Source organism: Phragmites australis, chromosome 21 (genome assembly GCF_958298935.1).
Source record: "Phragmites australis chromosome 21, lpPhrAust1.1, whole genome shotgun sequence".
Lineage (NCBI taxonomy): Eukaryota > Viridiplantae > Streptophyta > Magnoliopsida > Poales > Poaceae > Phragmites > Phragmites australis.
Window position 1 is genome coordinate 21,474,737 of NC_084941.1, and position 19,722 is coordinate 21,494,458.

The 19,722-nt window shown below is 52.6% G+C and overlaps 1 protein-coding gene across 2 annotated transcripts; it reads left to right on the forward strand.

The window, feature by feature from the left end:
- The first annotated feature begins 1,550 nt into the window (after positions 1-1,550).
- On the forward strand, positions 1,551-19,022 carry LOC133903417 (uncharacterized). Of its 2 annotated transcripts, none has more exons than XM_062344792.1 (4): positions 1,551-1,687; positions 16,433-16,864; positions 17,213-18,469; positions 18,569-19,022. In XM_062344792.1, the coding sequence occupies exons 2-4, from the start codon at positions 16,445-16,447 to the stop codon at positions 18,764-18,766; spliced, it is 1,875 nt and encodes a 624-aa protein (XP_062200776.1). In that variant the 5' UTR covers positions 1,551-1,687; positions 16,433-16,444; the 3' UTR covers positions 18,767-19,022. The 2 variants fall into 2 exon arrangements, with proteins under 2 accessions (XP_062200776.1, XP_062200775.1); XM_062344791.1 differs by having other exon boundaries at positions 1,578-1,721.
- Positions 19,023-19,722: the final 700 nt, after the last annotated feature.

The following is a 19,722-nucleotide window of genomic DNA, read 5'->3' on the forward strand; positions in this document are numbered from 1 at the left end:
GGCTCGGTAAGGCCCAGCCGCCCACCTAGTGGCCCGTTGGAGGATTGCGACCCTTGGGTCGCCTGTCGTCGGCTTTTTTTCCCTTGGCGGGCGTCCAGTCGGCCTCTTGAGGTAATCTCCCTAGAAAGTTATGAGGGTTCGGTAGCCATCTGTATTATGGCCTTGTCTGGGTCTGTGTAGGATGCACCAGTACCCTTCCAGTGGTTCCGGAGCTTATGTTAGATGCCAAGGATGTTGGCGGGATCTACGCCCCTCGGGGAGGCCTTCGGGGCTGCCGGGTGACCAAGCTCTCAGAGGACACTGGCTCGACGAAGGTGCTCTAGGCATCGTCACACGAGGCGTCTAGGCGCCGGGCCCACGTATGAGTGCCCCTAGGCTCGAGCGCCCAGAACTATTGGAGGGTAGTCTGTCTAGCTGCAGCCTCCGCCGTAATCCCCTAGGGTGCGACGGGGTCCTCGCTACGCCATTGTTGGAGCGCCTCCGCGCTGGCTTGGGCCTCCGTGCCAACCCAAGCTGTTGGGCCGATGGTGACCCGATGGTCGTCGTTCCGCCCAGCTGCGGAGCTGATGGGTGCATACGGTGTGCCCGGTCGCAGCTGCCATGCATACATTTGCATGGGTGCGGCGATGGAAATGGCTGCTTGGGCTAGCGCCTTGGTGGTCTTTTGTGGTATCCTACCTCCCCTTGTACTTCTATGTTCAAGTCCCCACAGACGGCGTGCTGTTGGAGGAAGAGAAGATGTCTTCCATGAATAAAGTGCGGTGAGAGTCTCTTTTAGAGAGGAAACTCAAGCTTGGAGAATATATTATCTACTATAGCAATACAGTGGTGCAAGTGGCCCTAAGGGCATGGTACTCAGCCAGTCGCCTATTGCGGCGTTGCAATGTCCCGGGTGTCAAATTGGCCTCCACTTGCATCGGGAGGTCAGGGTGGCCACCTCTTGCACCGGCATTAACTGTTGGTCACTTCGTGTCAGGTCAATTGCCTTTGGTGTTCTCCTTTTACTGATATTCTCTCCGGAGGCTAGCTTCTTCCCCTGTCTCGAGAGGCGGCAACCTGAGGGGTTCACGGCCTCCAGAAGCCTTAGGTTATGCAGGGAGTCCAGAGCCCAAAAGCTCCGGAGAAACTCTTGACGGCGTCATCTTAGTATTATCTGTGGTCTGAGATATTTCCCCAACATAAACTAAACATGTCGTAAACCTCTGCTTGCTCCAACAGTAGAGATGACCCAGTAGTCTCGATAATAGCATCGATCCAACCTCCTGAAGGCTCCAAATTAACCCTGTCTGATGTTTAGAAGGATAACATGGAAGGAACCTAACACAATCTAATAACATGGACAAGACTTGGTTACATAAGATTCTACGAGGTCAAGTCGTGTTAATTTGTATATATGGTTGCGCACTCAGCCAGGAATTATTGTTTATTCATTAGTGCGGGTGGGTGGCTTCTTGAAGAAATTGACATCTCACCAAAACTCGCATTTTTGTAAACAATTCGCACTACACTTTTGGAAGCCGGAAGGAAGCTGAACTGCTTTGGTTCACTCAAGACTATATATAGGGCAAGAGCCTCGCCGTGTTTAACTCATACAAGCTCCACACAGCCATCTGTGCTGATAATTAACATAGAAGGCAGCGTGTGCTACATACCTCGAGCCAGCTAGGAAGCGGTGGCGGCAACCAAGGTGATCGGCATCTTAATTATTTAGCTGAAAGCAGGTGACTGACATCTTATATTCATTCTTGGGACAGTAATTAATAGCAGTAGTTGATTAGATTGCGCTTGTTAGCATCTAATCTTTCTTCCGCTTTTCTAGTAGTACGAAGTTTATCCAGAAAAAGGAAAAAAAAGAAGGCGTACGAATTCAATCTGGACTATAGCTCTGCGCAACGCCAGACGATCAAACTCTTTTAGACTTATTCATGTTTCCTCTCCTTCGCGTTTAATTTTTCTCCAAACATCTGATGTTCCATGTGAACCTTAGGTTTCATTGTTGTTGAGATTTCTTTTGCCTACTTATGACTGACCCTATATTCTGCACCTAATATATAGTTATTCAGACTTATGGCTAGGGTGGGCACTATTCTACACCGACCTGTGGAATAGCTATTCTATGCGTTTCCAAAGTTACTGATGAGAGGGTTCGGATTTATTGAGTTGGAAGTTTCAGACTAACTAACTTGCACTTTAGGACACCTCTCACTGAATAGGACGATTAGACATCCAGTAAATTCCTTGCCCAGGCGCAATATTTAGGCGCACATCGAATAATATTTTACAAGTTTGTATGTGATAGTCAAAATATCAATCAGTTGGGGGCAACCATCAACATTTCTTTTTACCTTTTCTAGATAATGGAATTATTGGTGAAAAAAAATATCTTTCACGAACAAAGTGCGGCGAGAACCAGCTTGCTAGAGTGGTTCAAGCTTAGAGAAGAAACAGAGAGGAAAAGAGTACCCAGAGTGATGTGAAAATCTATCCCGTTGCACCGTGTGCCCCTGGTCAGTATTTATATTGCCGTCCATGACGTAGGATTACAGGCATGTCCCTGACTTATGGTAGAGATATAAACTATCGCCTATACAAATGGGACATAGGGCCAATATAGTAATACATCGACCAGACTGGAGGCCCAAATATCAACCATTCTGATGATATCACCTAGCCGTGGCAATCACTGTGGCGGTGAGTGGCCATAGTGCCTGGTCGGTCGCCGACTACGGCGCCGGTCTTATCCGGCATGTCAGACAGCCACCACTTGCACCAGCGTATCAGGCGGCCACCACTTGACCGGCATTAAATGTCGGTTGCATCATGGCAAACACCACGTGGTTGGTGGGCACGCTCCTACGGGCCTTACTAGGGGCCCCTTGCACCTCCCCCTCCTCAGGGGGCCCGCGGCTTCCGGTGGTTAGTGGTTCGTAGGGTTCAGAGATCCCCAAAGGCTTGGGCTCCCGGGGTCGCTCCGGAGCCTGGGAGTTTTCGAACGGCTCCTGGGCTTGACGTTCTCCTTGGTTAGACTGTCGGAGCCAAGGGACGTCGAGGGTCCTTGATGGCGACCCCCAACAGTAGCCCCTCATGTGGATGACCAGCAGAGCAATCATCCCCGCGCTCTCCGGAGCTGGACCTCTAATGATTCTTGGCTCCGTAGCTATGAGGCCCATGGCCCTCCGGTGGCTTTGAGCCGCTTGAATTGCCGGTCCAACGGTTGAGCGAGTGCACAACGTCACCTGAAAGAGTGGGCATTAAATGCAACCTGCTGTTAGTGGTGGCATCACGTCACCAGTAGGTGGTAGTGGGACACGCGGCACCTCAATGCTGGAAGATCATGGAAAACGGTGTCGCCTCCCCATGATCGTGGGTGAGGGGACGGGAAGTGCGCACACGCCCCGAGGAGGCAATAACTCCTCCCTTGTCTTTATAAGACGGGGGTCCCAGTCAAGAAGCCACCCTATTTGGCAATCCCATTTCCAGTTGTCCTTGCCTTAGAGAACGCACACCTCTCGGCCACTGTACTCCCAACTTCCATCACCGCCAAGTGGACCTCGCCGCCTCAAAGGATTTCCCATGGCTCGCTCTGGTGCTCGAGGCAGAGCCATTTCCCCGGCGAGGGGCTGTGCAACATTAGGAGATGCCACCGTCGTGTCGCCAACTACAGCCGCAACCTTCCGCCGCACAGAAATGGCATCCACCGCCATCGGCATAAATACATCAACGACGGGCGGGACCGTTGACGTGTGTGTGCCGATGGGGACCTTGACATCATCGGTTTATCGACCATTGCCCTGGCTGTCACCGGGCGTGAAGCTCCGCCACGCCAGCAAGAAGTACCCCATGCAGACCAATGCATTGGGGGAGTCCACCATCACTAAGGTCGAGATCAACCGGATGGTTGAGGAGGGGAAGATCTCCTCAAGATCCGTCGCTCTGGCCCTGCCAGGGGAAGTGGTTCTGGCGCCGCAGGGCTACGAGACTGTCATCTTCGAGGCCTTCTTCGATGAGGGCCTCGACTTCCCGGGCGTGCTGCTCCTCGAAGGGGTGATTCGTTACTTTTACGTGGAGCTCCCACAACTCTCAGCCAACGCTATCGCCCGCCTGGCCATCTTCAAGTGGGCCATGCGAGCGGAGGGCTACGAGTGGCGAGTGAAGCTTTTCACCGCCATTCACGAAGCCAGCTACCAGCCAAAGACCTGGACGGAGGATGGAGAGACAAGGACCCTCAGCTTCAGGAGTGTGAATTTCCTACTTCAGCAGGAGTACCAGGATGCGTTATCGTCGAAGGAAATCAACAAACGGTGGTACACTGGGTGATCTAAGGGGCGGTTCTACTACAACGTCAGCTCCGAGTCACCCCTCCACTCCACTAACCGGGATATCCACTACGTCCGGACCCTGGTGGTGGACATCTCTGGGGCTCAACTGGCTTCAAGGGTGGTGCTCCTTCGGAGGGTGGCCTAGAAGATGAGCATGTATGATCTCGTGGAGGGGTTCACGATGCTGTGCATCCGGCCTCTTCGGGCGGATTGGGACCATACCTTTGAGAAAGGTGAGGAGGGCGAGCCTAACACATACTCCAGGCCCATCATCAGCTCTAGTGAGTCCTCTTCATTGTCTAGCTTCAAATCCGCAGATGTGAGACATATTTTCCTTTTAGAGAATTGCTTCTCGCTGGACTAAGCAGCTGAGATCATGGAGAAATTCTTGGGCCAACCTTCCGTCGTGGAGCAGGACCAGTGTTTAGAGCTGGTGGGGAGCTGGGAGCGGCACAACTGCATCTGCTCTCCCCTTGGGATTGAGGCTCCAGCGTGGTCGGACCCTGCAGATTTTTAGGTCACCGGGAAATGAGGGTGTGTGTCCTCGGGCGCCGTGGTCTTCGTGACTCGTGAGATCCCACTTTGAACCCGAGCTCTGCCTATCCCCGCAACCTTGTGTGCCAGTTCAGCGGCTGAATCTTCTAAGGTAGAGTCAGATGGGGCGAAGCGGGGGAGGCTTTTCGAGAGTGCCAGGGCTATGAGCTAGCCGGTTGGAGACAAGGCCCGGCCAGGTGGAGGTCATCATGGGAAGGGACTGGCCCCCCTGGACTCTTCCAGCCATGGCCAAAGCAGAAGAGTTCATGAGGCCTCGCTGGACGAGTAAGCAGAGTTGGAGATTGCGGGCTCTTCCGACGATGAGGCCTCTGACAAGGGTGAGGCGTCGCTTTTCCTTTTTTGCTCTACTGTTCTTGTGCCAAAGGGTCCTAACTCCAGCATGTTTCTTATTTGTACGGGTTGCCGTAGCGGATGCATCTTTGGTCTCCGATCCAGAGGTACCTGGGGCCGCCACTCCGGAGACGAGGGCTTCGCCACCCTGGGACGCCAATCCGGACTGGGGCCTTGCTCTTGTGGCCAAGTTTGGGGGAGCTAAACCTTCCGAGGCGGCCACCTCCGAACCCTTGGAGCAGGGACTGAGCTTCGAGACCTTGACCCCGGATGACTTTGCACTTCGCCCGGAGGCCATGAGAGCCTTTGTCTCCGCCTTGTCTCTCATTAGGAGTGGAGAGATCGAGTTATCGGTGGCCTGAAGGCCTCCGGAGGAGGTGAAAGGGCGTCTAGAGGCGACGGCCTGGCAGGTATGTTGTTTACTGAATCTTTTTTGGTCCTGGTGTTTGGGCTGCTTACCTTATCTCTCCTCTGGTGCATTTTGCAGCACTTGCTCTTGACGAGGGTGCTAGGGTGTTCACAGTGTCGAGACCTTGCTGATTCCTGTGACGTGGCTCGTGACAAAGTGACCGAGCTCCGTTGCACCTTGAAGGAGGCTATGAAGCATGCAGAGGTCATGGAGGGTCATCTGGAGGAGGAGACGATGCGCCAGGAGTGTGCGGAGGCCGTGGCTCGAGAGGCTGTTGAAGCCCGCCGGATGGCAGAGGCATCAATTGACCAAGCCAACGTGAGTTGTGTGGCAACAGAAGGCGAAGCCCGTGACCTCCGCCTTGCGGCGGCCATAGCTCAGCAAGAGCGGGCAGAGGAGCACCATGGGCTGGCCGGGATAACGATGGAGGTGGCCCGGGCCATTCAGATGGCTCTGAGAGGTCTCAGGGCCAAGGTCCCACCACTTCCCTCCAGCCCGGAGGCATTAGAGCAAACGCTCTGCTGGCTCTGAGCTGCAGCAGGGGTGGTGACCAGCGCCACTGAGGCCTTCGCTACCTCGAGCGTCCAAGTGGCCTTGTTGCTACAGTTGGTGTTGTTACACCGAGCAGGGCTCCGCCGGCTCGATGCGCTGGAGCAGTCGGTCCCAGACTCCATGGTTGAGGACATCCGACCCGAAGCACCTCCGACGGAGATCCACATAGCTTTGGACTGCTTTCGCCGAGGAGTATGGGCAAAGCATGGCCGACACGTGATGCTACACTTCATGGCAAACTGTGTGAGGTCTAGTGCTCAAGGGCCTCCCCGCGTGGACTCCGCTACGGGACATCAGGCTCTGTGCCCCGGTGCATCCTCAAGTGCACCACCACCACCTGGGCTTCCTCCTCGCCCGGACATCACTCCGCAAGAACAGCTTCCGTGAACGGGCGATGCTTCACAGGATCGGCCTTCTGAGGTGTAGCGTGAAGTAGGCTTTTACTACCTTTTTTTGTTTCTCTTATTCTTCACCAGAGCCAAAGATCGAGTGTGTTAATCCTATTTTATGTAGTCTGACTTGTCCCTCCTTCCTTGGTGGGGCTATATCTACCCTGTGCTTGTCCATTTATCTGTGTGTTATGCTGGTACACCCGTGAGCAGGATGCACATTCAGGTTTGGTGACCCGAAGTCACTGGAACATTCCAAAGTGCTCGGGCCGCTGCTTTTGGAGGAGGTCCCAACACATCTTGGTACTCCAAGTCTGCACCATCATCCATGCGGCGGGAGCACTTCATTCTTCCCCGCAATTCCCAAAGACACGTGGACCCCAAGGTGGCCACCGATGTCTTGGTTAAGGTGGAGCCAGAGGACCCTTCCGCTTTAGCTTTGAAGGCTGGCCCAAGTTCCGTAGGTGTAGACGAGTGGTGGAAGATCTTTGAGGTTGCTGACCTGCGTGACTCTTGATGTTTTGTTCTCCCACGGGGCCCTGACGGAATGGTGCCAGCAGGCATTCTTGAGGACGTCATGGCCCGGGTCAAGACTGAGGATATAGAGGCTACGGAGGCGTCGCCGTTGTCGGAGGAGCTGGATTTTATAGCCTTCAACTCCTCAGGTTCGGGGTGACTCTATCTTCGGCAAGTGGTCTTCGCGTCAGGGGTATCTGCGCCATCACTCCATGTGCCGCTATGGGCGTGTGGTTGGTGACTCCGGGGAGCGGAGTCGCTCCTCCGTATCTCATTGTGCTTCGGGGAGGTGTGGCAGTTTAGCACGGTTATTAGGCATGGATTGATTGTAAGGCATATCGCCGAGTGTAATCTTTGCACATGAATAACATTGTAATGTGTTGATTTTACCTCTTGCCTTTAATTTTTGCTCGTGCCTATACACCAAAAGCCTCCCCTTTCCCGGCACCCCCACACGTTGTGGTCGCTAGCGATCGGAGGGTGCGACTAGAGGTACGCTTAGGTCTGACTAGAAAGAGTAGGACTCACACTTTTGATGTATTGTGATGAACCTCGACGCAACTAAGGTTGATGCTCTCGAGGTGCGAAGGGTTTGGACCTTGACACGACCGAGGTATGATACCTTCGAGGTGCAGAGGGTTTGGACCTCGACACAATCGAGGCATGATGCCTTCAAGGTGCGGAGGGTTTGGACCTTGACGCGACCGAGGCATGGTGCCTTCGAGGTGGTGGATGGTTTGGAACTCGACATGACCAAGGAATGATGCCTTCGAGGTGCGGAGGAATTGGACCTCGACACGACCGAGGCATGATGCCTTCGAGGTGGCGGAGGGTTTGGACCTCGACGCGACCGGGGCCAAATGCCTTCGAGGTGGCAGAGGGTTTGGACCTCGACGCAACTGAGGAATCATGCCTTTGAGGTGTAGAGGGTTTGGACCTTGACGCGATCGAGGAATGATGCATTCGAGGTGCAGAGGATTTAGACATCGACGCGACCGTGGCATGATGTCTTTGAGGTGGTGGAGTGTTTGGACCTCAAGATCGAGGCATGATGCCTTCGAGGTGGTGAAGGGTTTGGACCTTGATGCAACCGAGGCCTGATGCCTTCGAGGTGGCAGAGGGTATGGACCTCAATGCGACCGAGGTATGATTGCTTCGAGGTGGCAGAGGGTTTGGACCTCCACGTGACCGAGGTCTGATGCCTTCGAGGTGGCAGAGCGTTTGGACCTTAATGTGACTGAGGCATGATGCCTTCGAGGTGGCGGAGGGTTTGGATCTCGACACGACCGAAGCATGATGCCTTCAAGGTGACGGAGGGTTTGGACCTCGACACGACCGAGACCTGATGCCTTCGAGCTGGCGGAGGGTTTGGACCTCAACGTGATTGAGGCTTGATGCCTTCGAGGTGTTGGAGAGTTTTGACCTCAAAACTTGAACCGCCACAACAGAGATTACGTGTGATGGTGAGATAGTCTCCTCTTTTTCTGGTGCAAGTTAATGATGATGCAAGGGGTAAACACGCCAGCTCTCCTGGGGTGTTACGCCCTTTTGTCCTTGCAAGTGTCGAAAGGGATTTGAGCCATAAATGCGATAAGACATGTGTGCAAAAAACCAGGGCACTTGAGTGGAACTTGGAACATTGCAGGGCATACTGGCACGGCCACGTGTCGCTAAGGAGGAATTGGAGTAGTCACAACAGGGTTTTTTAAGTGGTATCTTGCACTGCGACTCACTTTACCTTTGGGTAAGGTAAAAAAAACTCATCCACTACTCAGTCCTTATCTACAATGTCATCTCCTCCGACTCCGGGTGCAAATGACCTATCCGAATTGTTGCCAATGCCCCTAGGGAAGGATGAGCAAGAAGGCCTGCGCCCGGTGGTAAAAGCGCTTCCACCCCTACTGGTGTTGCCATCGCTTGCTGCTGTAGCTCCCGCTTCAGCCCGATTAGCCCCTCCCATCGAGATCATCAACATCTTCGATGATGAGGAGATCGACTGGGATCTCCTGGAGAAGGAAATCGATGAGGAAGAGGGAGAACAAAAGCGGAAGGAAGAGGAGAAAGAGAAGGAGGAGGCTAAGGAGGAATCTGGCAGTTCTTCTTCCTCTTCTGACGACTACGGCGACTCAGGTGCCGGCTTCTGCATCAGTCTCCTTGGCGGGACGTGCATGAAGCATCTACGTCATCGTTAGGGCTATGTAGTCTTCTCGCCCTTCTTTTTCTTTTGTTCTTACATCTCTCAAGTATCTTGGAACGCTAGGAACTCAGAGAGGTATGTAAGTGTCTTTTGGATGTAAAAAGTTCTGGTTATGACAACTTTGAATGGATCCATTTGCTATCTTTTTCCAATCGCTCCTATTGATGTGTAAGGTAGCAGCGGAGGGTTGCCACGGCAATGGGCTTAATGATTCCATCGTTGCGGGCTCTTGCTAGTTGTGCGGTATGTTGCACTATTGAGCAGAGATATAACTTAAGTTATGTGTTTACTGTTATTGAGAGTAGTTAATTGCAGTTAACAATATAACTAGCTCGAAAGGTGACACCTAGTGTGCAGCCCCCAAGGCATTTAGTATGCTTATGTAAGGGTCAAAAATAAACAACGATGCTAAACTGAAAAAAGGCAGCGGTGGGGCGTACCGTTGGCGGAGCCTTGTAGGCCTTCGAGTCATGCGACGTGTGTTTGTATGACTGGGACTTGCACATTGGCGCGGGGCTGGAGCCTCGATGTGACCAAGGCATGATACCTTCAAGGTGCGGAGGGTTTGAACTTCGACACGACCGAGTCATGATGCCTTTGAGGTGTGAAGGGTTTACACATTGCTGTGATCGAGGCATGATACCCTCGAGGTTAAGCTAGCTGGGACAAACTTGGGTAATGCTTCGTGTATTACCAAACTAGGCCAATTATTTGGCCGGGATACATTGCTGCTTACACGTATCAGGTCCCTTACTAGGAGCTATTTTTTACACATAGTACCTACGGAGTGCATCCGTGTTCCAGGCATGCTCAGGGTGTGTCCCCTTTACGTCCGCCAAGCAATAGGAGGAGGGCCTGTTGGACTTGAGGATTAGGTAGGGGCCCTCCCATTTTTTTCGCAATTTGCTTGGAGCCAGGGCGCATCGGAGGACTAGGTCTCCAGGTGTGAAGGTTTGCGGTGCGACCTTGGGATTATTCCAAGCCTTGGTTTCGGTGATGTAGCGATCGAGGTTGTGGACGGCATGGAGTCTCGTGCCCTCAACGTGGTCGAGGGAGAGCTCTCATTCTTCGGCGGTCTCCGGGAGTTGAACCCAGAGTGACTGTACCTTGATTTCTGTCGGAGTCATTGCCTCATCGCCAAAGAGGAGGTGGAAGGGGGCAAACCCGGTGGGGCACGTGGATGTGGTGCGGAGGGACCACAACAACTTTAGAAGCTCTTCAGCCCATAAGCCTTTAGCTGGCCGACGAGGTGTTAGTTTAGGCCTGAGAGGATGTTACCGTTGGCGCGCTCAACGGCCCTGTTGGACTATGGGTGACGAACGGCGATGAAGCATAGTTCAATGCCGAGCTCGGCGCAGAACTCCTGAAATAGGCCAAAGTCAAACTGCGTACCGTTATCAATGGTGAGTTGTCGCAGGACGCCGAAGTGGCATATTATATTTTTCCAGAAGAACTTCTGGACATTCTTAGATGTAATCTCTATGAGGGGCTCAGCCTCGATCCACTTGGAGTACTCCAATGCCACCACGGCGTACCATAGGTTTCCCTTGGCGTGAGGGAACGTTCCGATCAAGTCCATTCCCTAACGTGCCAGAGGCCAGATGGGAGCGATTGGATGCAGGGGAGTTGGAGGCCGATGGCTTCAGTACCCCATCCACTGGCAACCCTAGCAGGTGCGTACGAGTTCCTCCGCATTGGACATGATCATGGGCCAGTATAGCCCCTGGTGAAGTGCCTTGCCTGCAAGGGCGCGGGGCACGAGGTGGATGCCGTAGAGTCCTTCCTGAACCTCCCAGAGGAGGTCGGCCCCCTACTCCCTGGTGACACACCGGAGGAGGGGGTGCAGACTCCAGCCTTGTACAGGGCTCCATCAACCAGGAGGTAGCCCCTAGCGCGTTGTTTAATATGATGGAGGTCGATGGGGTCATCCGACTCCTTTGCCCCATTTAGGTGGGAGAGTATGGGGCCCTCCAGTCCGGGACTTCGATGGGGAGGATGGTGGCGACAGCTCCGTCGGGCATACCTGCTGCCGATTTGTAGAGGACTTCGAAGAAGGCCCCCAATGTGAGGACTCCGTTCCCGTAGTAGCTTTGGCCAAGACATCTACTTATTGATTGTCCGTGCATGGTATGCTTCGTAATGATATGCCCCGGAAGAATCCTTCAGCCTTATGGATGGCATCAAGGTATTTCAACAAATCTGGATGCCGGGCCTGGAAGCTTTTGTCAACGTACCCAGCCACTTCCTGCGAGTCCATCTTGACGATGAGTCTAGCGGCTCCTAAGGCTCGAGCCTTGCGGAGCCCTAAGAGGATGACTTTTGTACTCAGTGATGTTGTTGGTTGCCTTGAACTCCAAGCGGGCGGTGAACACAGCTCGCAGCCCGATCGAGGAGATAAGTACTGCGTTGGCTCCCACGCCATTGGACCCATAAGCTCTGTCAATGAATATTGTTCATACATCCTGGGGAGGGGCCGTAGGGGGTTCTGCGGGTGGGGGAGTCCATTTGGTTACGAAGTCGGCCAGAACCTGTGACTTGATGGCCATCCAGGCCACAAACTTCACCGCGAAGGGTGCTAGTTCCACCACCCATTTGCCTATGAGCCCCGTCGCCTCCCTATTACAGAATATGTCACCCAGTTGGTATGAGGTTGATACTGTGATGTCGTGGGCGAGAAAGTAGTGCTAGAGCTTGCGAGAGGCCATTAGGAGGGCGTATGCTATCTTCTTGAGCTCGATGTAGTGCATTTTGGCTTCCGACAAGGCCTCTGAAATATAATAAACCGCCATATGCGTGAAGCAGCCTTCGTTCTTCGCCTTCCATATGAGCATGGCGCTTATAACAGCGACGGAAGCAGATAGGTACAAGAGGAGCCTTTCACCGGGGAGGGGTATTGCGAGTGTCTTGAAGTCAGAGAGGTGGGTCTTGAGGGCCTCGAAGGCATCCTGGCATTCTTTCATCCATTTGAATGGCTTGGAGCCCCTCAGGGTTTTGAAGAACAGGATGTTATGCTTGGCGGACTTGGCGAGGAAACGGCTAAGGGCCGCGTGGCGACCGGCCAGGTGCTGGACCACTTTTGCGTTAGTGAGGGGGCCATTTCCGTGATGGTCTGGATCTTGCCAGTGTTAGCCTCGATGCCCCGCTTGGAGACGAGGTACCCCAGCAACCTTCCAACTTTGGCACCGAAGACACACTTCTCCGGGTTGAGCTGCACACCTGCGGCCCGGAGGCTATTGAAGGCTTCTTGAAGGTCATCCATGTTGTTGGCCTCGATCTTGCTCTTCACTACGATGTCGTCAACGTAGGTCTCGACGTTGTAGCCTAGATGTTGCTACAGAATCTTGCGTACCAGGCGGGAGAAGGTGACTCTGGCATTCTGGAGGCCAAAAGGTATCCGAACGTAGCAGTATACCCTAAAAGTGGTAATAAAGCTGGTTTTGCCCTCGTCATCTGTGTCCATCCACACCTGGTGGTACCCAAAGTATGCATCCAAAAAACTCAACAGCTCGCAGCCCGTGGTGGAGTCAACCAGCTAGTCTATGCAAGGTAGCGGGTATGGATCTCGAGGGCATGCTTTGTTGAGTGCTGTGAAGTCGATGCACATGTGCCACTTTCCATTAGGTTTCATAACTAGGATGGGATTTGATAGCCACTCAGAGTGGATGACCTATCAGATGATGTCAGCTTTTAGCAACTTCTGAACCTCCTCTTTGGCAGCCTCCGCCAGCTCTGAGGACAGCTTGCGGAGCCCCTGGCATATAGGTCAAGCCTGAGAGTCGACCCAGAGGACGTGTTCAATGTTGCATCCATCGACTCCAGGGAGGTCCTACGGAGACCATGCGAAGACATCGATGTTGGCCCGCAGGACGGCTAGGAGCTGGGCCTCCTGCTATGGAGCCAGCCCATATTCGATGCACCTAGCCACGTGTTTATTGCCATGGACGGAGATCAGCCCCTAGGGTCCAGGTGTCTTCATGCAGAGGTAGTTATGATGGGGGACCGCTCTGAACTTGTTCAGGGTGCCCTGGCCTAGGATGACATTTTACGCGTAGGGTACGTCCACCACGTCAAAGGTGATTATCTCGGTCCTTATGCTGGAGCCCTCTTCGAAGGTGACTAGGAGCTCTATCTGGCCCAGGGCGTCGAGGAGGCCTCTGAGCTGGAGAGAGCCAGCCCCGCAGAATGCGGAGCTAGTCAAAGGCACGCATGAAGAGAAGATCTGCGAAAAATCCTCCGTTGACCAAAACCCTCCAGATTTCAACGTCGGCAATGCTGACGGTGATGAAAAGGGTGTCGGTGTGGGGGAATTTCACCCCCACAGCGTCATCGAAGGCGAAGGTCATCGGGACTTTGGCCCACCCGGAGATCTAGCGGTGGATGATGGTTTCCCTGACATGGTTGACCCCACGCGCGTAGTCCCGCCGCTACTACTTCGAGGACCCTCTAGAGGTTCCTCCTCCTGTTATGGCCAGGACCACCTGCCTGGCACGGTCTCCATCATTGATGTGCTTCACCATTGGTGGTGGAGGCAGAGGAGGCAGAGCTAGCTAAGGAGGGTTCGGTAAGGCTAGGTGATCCACTTGGCGGCCTACCATAGGCCTTCGGCCTCTGGGCCATTTGTTGTCGGTTCTATCCCCTGCTGCACGTGCCGCCTACCTCCCGAGGTACTCCTCTCAGAAGGTTACGAGGATCCGACAATCTTTGGTGTTGTGGGCCCATGCAGTGTGCACCAATATCCTTCTCCTGGCTACTGGGACAAGGCACGCTGTTGCTGGGGGAAGGAGCCGGAGCGCCCCTAGCCTCGCCCACTACAGGGCAGGTTCGGAGCCCCTCATGCATCCTCGATGTTGTTGATGTCGTGTCGCTGGCGTTAGCGAGACTTGCCGCTTCGGAGCCCATGGCCTCCTCAGAACCCCTTTTTGCCAAAGGGGGGATGGAACTTGCAAGGATCTAGTTTGCGAGGTCAACCTAGCGGGCTCGACACAAGGGGCCGTTGAAATATTAGCGGCCTCCCAACGGAGCCCCTCTTCCTCTGCACAGGCGTATTCCTCGAATTTGCTCATGAGGGCGCTCATCGTGTGCACCGGGCGCCGATGCAATCGATCAAAAAGGGGCCCGGAGGCCAGACCCTGAGTGGCCGCATCGATTACTGATGATTGCGAGATGCCTTTTATTTGGGCCTTGGGTTGCGCAATCCTTTGGAAATATTACCACAAAGTTTCGCCTGACCATTGCCTGACGGCGAACAGGATCCCGCATGTCACCAGCTCGATGAAGGTGCCCTGGAAGTGGGAGCACTTGGCCATGGTGGTCGGCCCGGCCAAGTGCTCCCACTTCCAGGGCACCTTCATCGAGCGAACTAACTCCTCTGGGTCAGACTCGACTGTAGTCTTAGGTAGCTTTGGGGTTCAGAACCCGTCGGGGAAGCTCACGGCCTACAGGCTCGCTTATAGGGGGGAGTCAGAGTCTACGAGTGGAGCCTCACGCCATCGGGCCCGGAGCTCAGGTGCCTGTAGACAAATCATCAAAGGTGCCTGGGGACGTTGAGCAACGAAGATGACTCCCTCACTAGCCCCGGAGCCTGGGCCAGCATAGCGTTGGCCGTTTCAGGAGCGGCGATGGTCAGATCCGTAGAAGGCTGCACGGCCTGTAGAGCTGCCTATAGCTCCTCCAGCTAAGCCTGAAGGGCTTCCACGTGCTCCTGCTGGCCTGCCGTGGTGGCCCGTACGGCCGTGGCCTCAGTTGCAGCCCCTAGGGGCACGGCGAGGCCCTCACTATATTACTACTTTGCGCGAGGGGTGGTCGCAGGTTCAAGGCCCGCCGAACGCAGATTGAAAAATAGTTTGAAAAATGGCATGACTTATGGGGCATATGTGATGGGCCCCTACGTTAGGATGGCTCGGGTGAAGAATTTTTTTTTGACTTTTTTCGTATCCAAAAAATGCGAAAAACGTTCATCAGTAATAAGTGACGGATCGCTGTTACGACCCGTCACTTATGTTCAATCATTAGTGATAGGTCACTGTTACGACCCGTCACTAATGACCTTCATTAGTGACACTCCAGCCACGGCCAGGGTAGCGGTTGGGTCAGTGGTGGCCACCTAGCCCTCGCTCCACTCGACGGTAGGACTGGTGCTGGTGTACTGGGTGCTTGGTTGCGGCAGCCGCACGGATCTCCGCACCGGAGTGATCGTGAAGTCAGAGTTTTGGGCCGCTCCTCTGGTAGTCTTCTTCTTTGGTTGCATTCTCTTAGTGCTCCTAGTCTTCTACAATATATCTCCCCATAGACGGAGCCTGCTATTGGTGAAAGAAATTGTCTTTCACGAACAAAGTGCGGAGAACCAGCTCACTAGAGTGGTTCAAGTTTAGGGAAGAAAAGGAGAGGAAAGGAGTACCCAGAGTGATGTGAAAATCTGTCCCGGTGCACCGTGTGCCCGTGGTTAGTATTTATATTGCCATCCATGACGTAGGATTACAAGCATGTCCCTGACCGATGGTAGAGATACAAACTATCGCCTATACAAGTGGGACATAGGACCAGTATAGTAATACATAGACCAGACTGAAGGCCCAAATATCAACTATTGTGATGATATCACCTAGCTGTGGTAGTCACTGTGGTGGTGAGTGGCCACAATGCCTGGTCCATCGCTGACTACAGTGCTGGTCTTGTCTGGCGTGTCAGATGGCCACCACTTGCACCGGCGTGTCAGACGGTCACCACTTGACTGGTGTGTCAGACTGCCACCACTTGATCGGCATTAAATGACAGTTGCATCATGACGAACACGACGTTGTTGGTGGGCCCGCTCCTATGGGCCTTACTGGCCCCTTGCCCCTCCCCCTCCTCAGGGGGTCCGCAGCCTCCGGTGGTCAGTGGCCCTTGACGGTTCGGAGGTCCCTGAAGGCTTGGGCTCCCAGGGTCGCTCCGGAGCCCGAGAGTTTTTAGAGGGATCCTAAGTCTAACGATCTCCGTGCTTAGACAGTTGGAGCCAAAGGAAGTTGGGGGTCCTCAACGGTGACCCCCAACAGGAATGACATTGATTATCCCGGTTTATGCATTCGTGGACACATGCAGCTGTGCCTTTAATTTTCTTTCTACCTGCTGGGAGTACTAGCCAATTAAACTAAAGGGTGATTTTAATTATACATTTCTCCTGCAGGTCACGCCCGACATGCAGAAGGTTACAATTAGCAATGTCTGGCACCGCCCCCTCGTCCTGATACAAAAGGAAACTTTAAAAAATAAACCATTAGAAGAGACTGCAGTGGTGCGCGTCAAAGCGCCACTAGAAGCTACCAGCCGTGCCCTCATCAACCTAGTCATAGTGATTGATGTCAGCTGCAGCACGGCGGGGGAAGCAGCACTGTCGGCAAAGAAGCCGTCGAAGCTGTATCTGCTGAAAAAAGCCTTGAGGTTTATCATAAGACAGCTTCGTACCGGTGACCATCTCACCCTTGTGTTGAATGACAACCTTACCCCTGAGAATTTTATAATCTCCGAAGATATTCAGAAATATGCTGAAAAAAAGGTGGACGAGCTCTTGGCCATGGATGACACCGCGTTTAAACCCCGTTTAGAGGTTGCCGTAAAGGTACGTTGTGTACTTAGTTATTGTACATTTCTAGAAGGTCCACAAGATGCATAATATTTAGTACCATCTCGATCCGAACCGAAACAAATGTCATCTTATATTCACCAGTGCTCTAGCATGCGTTTAGGTTGTCTACCTTGGAAGCATATACGGATTGTTAAAAGGAGAGGAATTTACATAAGAGGGAGAAAAATAAAAGTAAAAAGTCACATAAAGTTCATATATAGTGTGAAATGTTTTTAGGAAACAAATAACTATAGAAACATACAATTGTTAGAGAGAATGTTTGTCTTTTTGTGGGAAAAAGAAAGAAAACTTACACATTTGATGTGCTTACAATGATTACAGATCTTGGATAAAGTAAATAATGGAGAGCATAAGAAGCATTTATGCTTCATCGTTCTCCTGTCCGATGGGCTAGACGACAGCAAGTTCAACTGGAAGGACGGCAAGAACCTCGCCGATGGTGAACACCTCAAGAAGTATCCAGTCCACACCTTCGGCTTGTGCAAGGCTCACGACCCAGAGGCATTGTTCCGCATCGCCAAAGAATCCCAAGGAACCTACTCATCCATTACCGAGAATCTCAGCAGCAAGATCATTGAAGCCCTCGCTGTCTGCCTCGTTGGGCTCAAGAACGTCGTGGCCAAAAATACTGTCGTCACGATCACTGCCAAGAATTATAGAGCATGGTCAACAGAGATAACGGGAATCTACTATGGAGGTTATTATTACGATACAAGCCCCATCGACATTGGCGTCCTTTACGCCGGTGAGGTGAAGGACTTGGTCGTTCACTTCAAAGTAAAAGTTCGTTATTTGGAGCAGGGTGCTAGTACATATGCACCGCTTAGTGCTAAAGGAAATTATGATAATCCTGACGGGAAGGTCATCATCATTAAGGAATGCAAGCCGGAATTTTCGGTTTACGCGCGCCTGATCGAAACGCCCATTGACGAAAGGCCTTTGCTTCCCTTCCCCGTGGTCCGGCTGCAGATGGCCCGGATCGAACTGTTGAAGGATGTCATGGCCAAATCCCTAAAGGAATTCGAAGACTGGAAGAAGCCGGCCAAGGGTGCTAAGGACAAAGGCGATGTCCTGGAGACTGCGGCGTACCAGTATCTGGAGAAAGAGTGGAAGAATTTCAAGGAAAGCAACAAGTCCTGGAAGAATGCACAGGAGATCGGCCTCGACCTGGAGCACTTCGAGAACGACATTGAAGCGATGCTGAGCAGCCTGAAGCGCCTTGGAATGGGCTGCGTCTACTCCTGGGTGTCTAGCTACGAGATGCAGCGCGCCACGACCACGGGCTTGCCAACAACCGCGTTCCTCACGCCGAAAATGCAGGCAGAGGTGCAGAAGGCACTGGAGAAGTCGGCGGAGGGCTCTACGTCCTCTGCGGCAGGCAGCACGCACCCGTCGCCGCCGGGGGAGGAGAGCGGCAAAAGCAACCACGCCATCCAGCTATTAAACTGGTTGGACAATCAGTTGGAGCGATGCTCCGAGCTGGACCAGTCGGTGCCGCCTGCAGCCAAGCCGTCGTCGAAGCAGAAAGGCGCCAAGGCCCGCGACCTCACCGACTACATGCAGCGCCACATGTACAAGGTGCGAATGTGCGAATGTGCGATTGTGTGTACGGCTGCACGTACCAACATAGATCGATATATGAGTTGGTTTCAATTAATTACTCACCGTTGGATGCAGGCCGCTGTGCAGACAATTAACGAGTGGCGGGTCTCGTCCGGCAGCGGGAAACAGCCGCATTACCTTGGATCCGACAAGGGCGAGCATGAAAGTGCCGCCGGTGCAGGCACACACCACAGCCAACAGAACCCCGCGAGAGAAGCTGCAGGGCCAAAAGCAAAAGGCCATGAAAAATCGGGTGACGGGACCTCACGGTAACGCGCCCCCTCCCACTCTCGAGACAAAATGATTTGAAGACGGGATCGATAGGCAAGACAGTGATCGAGTTATCTTCGTTTTTCGTCGTCGCCTCTCTCCCCCCTGTCCATTTTATTTCCCGTGTATGAAAAATGGTTGTTCTACTGTTAGTCGTGATCAGCTGCGGCTTGCCTAACTTATATTGCTGCTTGATCAGCATGATCAAGGGCTAGTATACGTGTGTAAGTGAACTCCACTATATATGTTTGTTTCTGAAGAGCTAGTATGTCGTGTGGCTTCTCGAGTTTCCAAAGTCACAAGAGCGTCCACAGTCTTGAATAATTAAGGGCCTACATCCTCAACTGCTAAGGGAAATCGAGAGGGTAGGGAATTTAGTTAGCATCGACACTAAACATTGCAGGCATGGATGCTAATGTCAGGACGCAAATCATCAACTTCAGCTAAGGTTAGCTACTAGTGCTAACTTATTTAGTATTCATATATAAAAAATTATTAATACAGTGCCGATGGCCCGATGCGTTGCAAAGGAATCCAAAATTATAACAAGATACCAAACCATGCACTCAAATCTCTATTTTATTTCTGACACATGGAGCTAATCGTCATCATCGATTATGTTTAACTTTCGTTGCATAATTTAAAGTCAGTACTACTATTGCGCACGTTATCATGAAAATTCATACAAGGACATATGCTTAAGTTAGAGTCAATACTTGAAGTCGTCTAGCTTCTAAACATTTGCCATGGCGAAACAATGTAGCAGTACAAAATAAATCAAATCCAAAGAAATTTCTCAGAAACATTAGTGGTGAAAAGAACTGACTTAAAAGTTTCTGCGTCAAACAAATGGAACAATTTAATTTATCACTGCGAACAGACTATCCTTTGCAGAGTGCAATGCACATGTAATTCTGTGGAGCTGATGAATTACATTATCAAACCAAATCATTCTATGC

What these genes read in the sequence shown, in the direction of transcription:
- LOC133903417 (XM_062344792.1), top strand. Translation starts at nt 16,445, where the DNA reads ATGCAGAAGGTTACAATTAGCAATGTCTGGCACCGCCCCCTCGTCCTG. An exon ending in GTTTAGAGGTTGCCGTAAAG is followed by an intron (nt 16,865 to 17,212) that starts GTACGTTGTGTA and finishes CAATGATTACAG; the next exon opens with ATCTTGGATAAAGTAAATAA. An exon ending in TGCAGCGCCACATGTACAAG is followed by an intron (nt 18,470 to 18,568) that starts GTGCGAATGTGC and finishes CGTTGGATGCAG; the next exon opens with GCCGCTGTGCAGACAATTAA.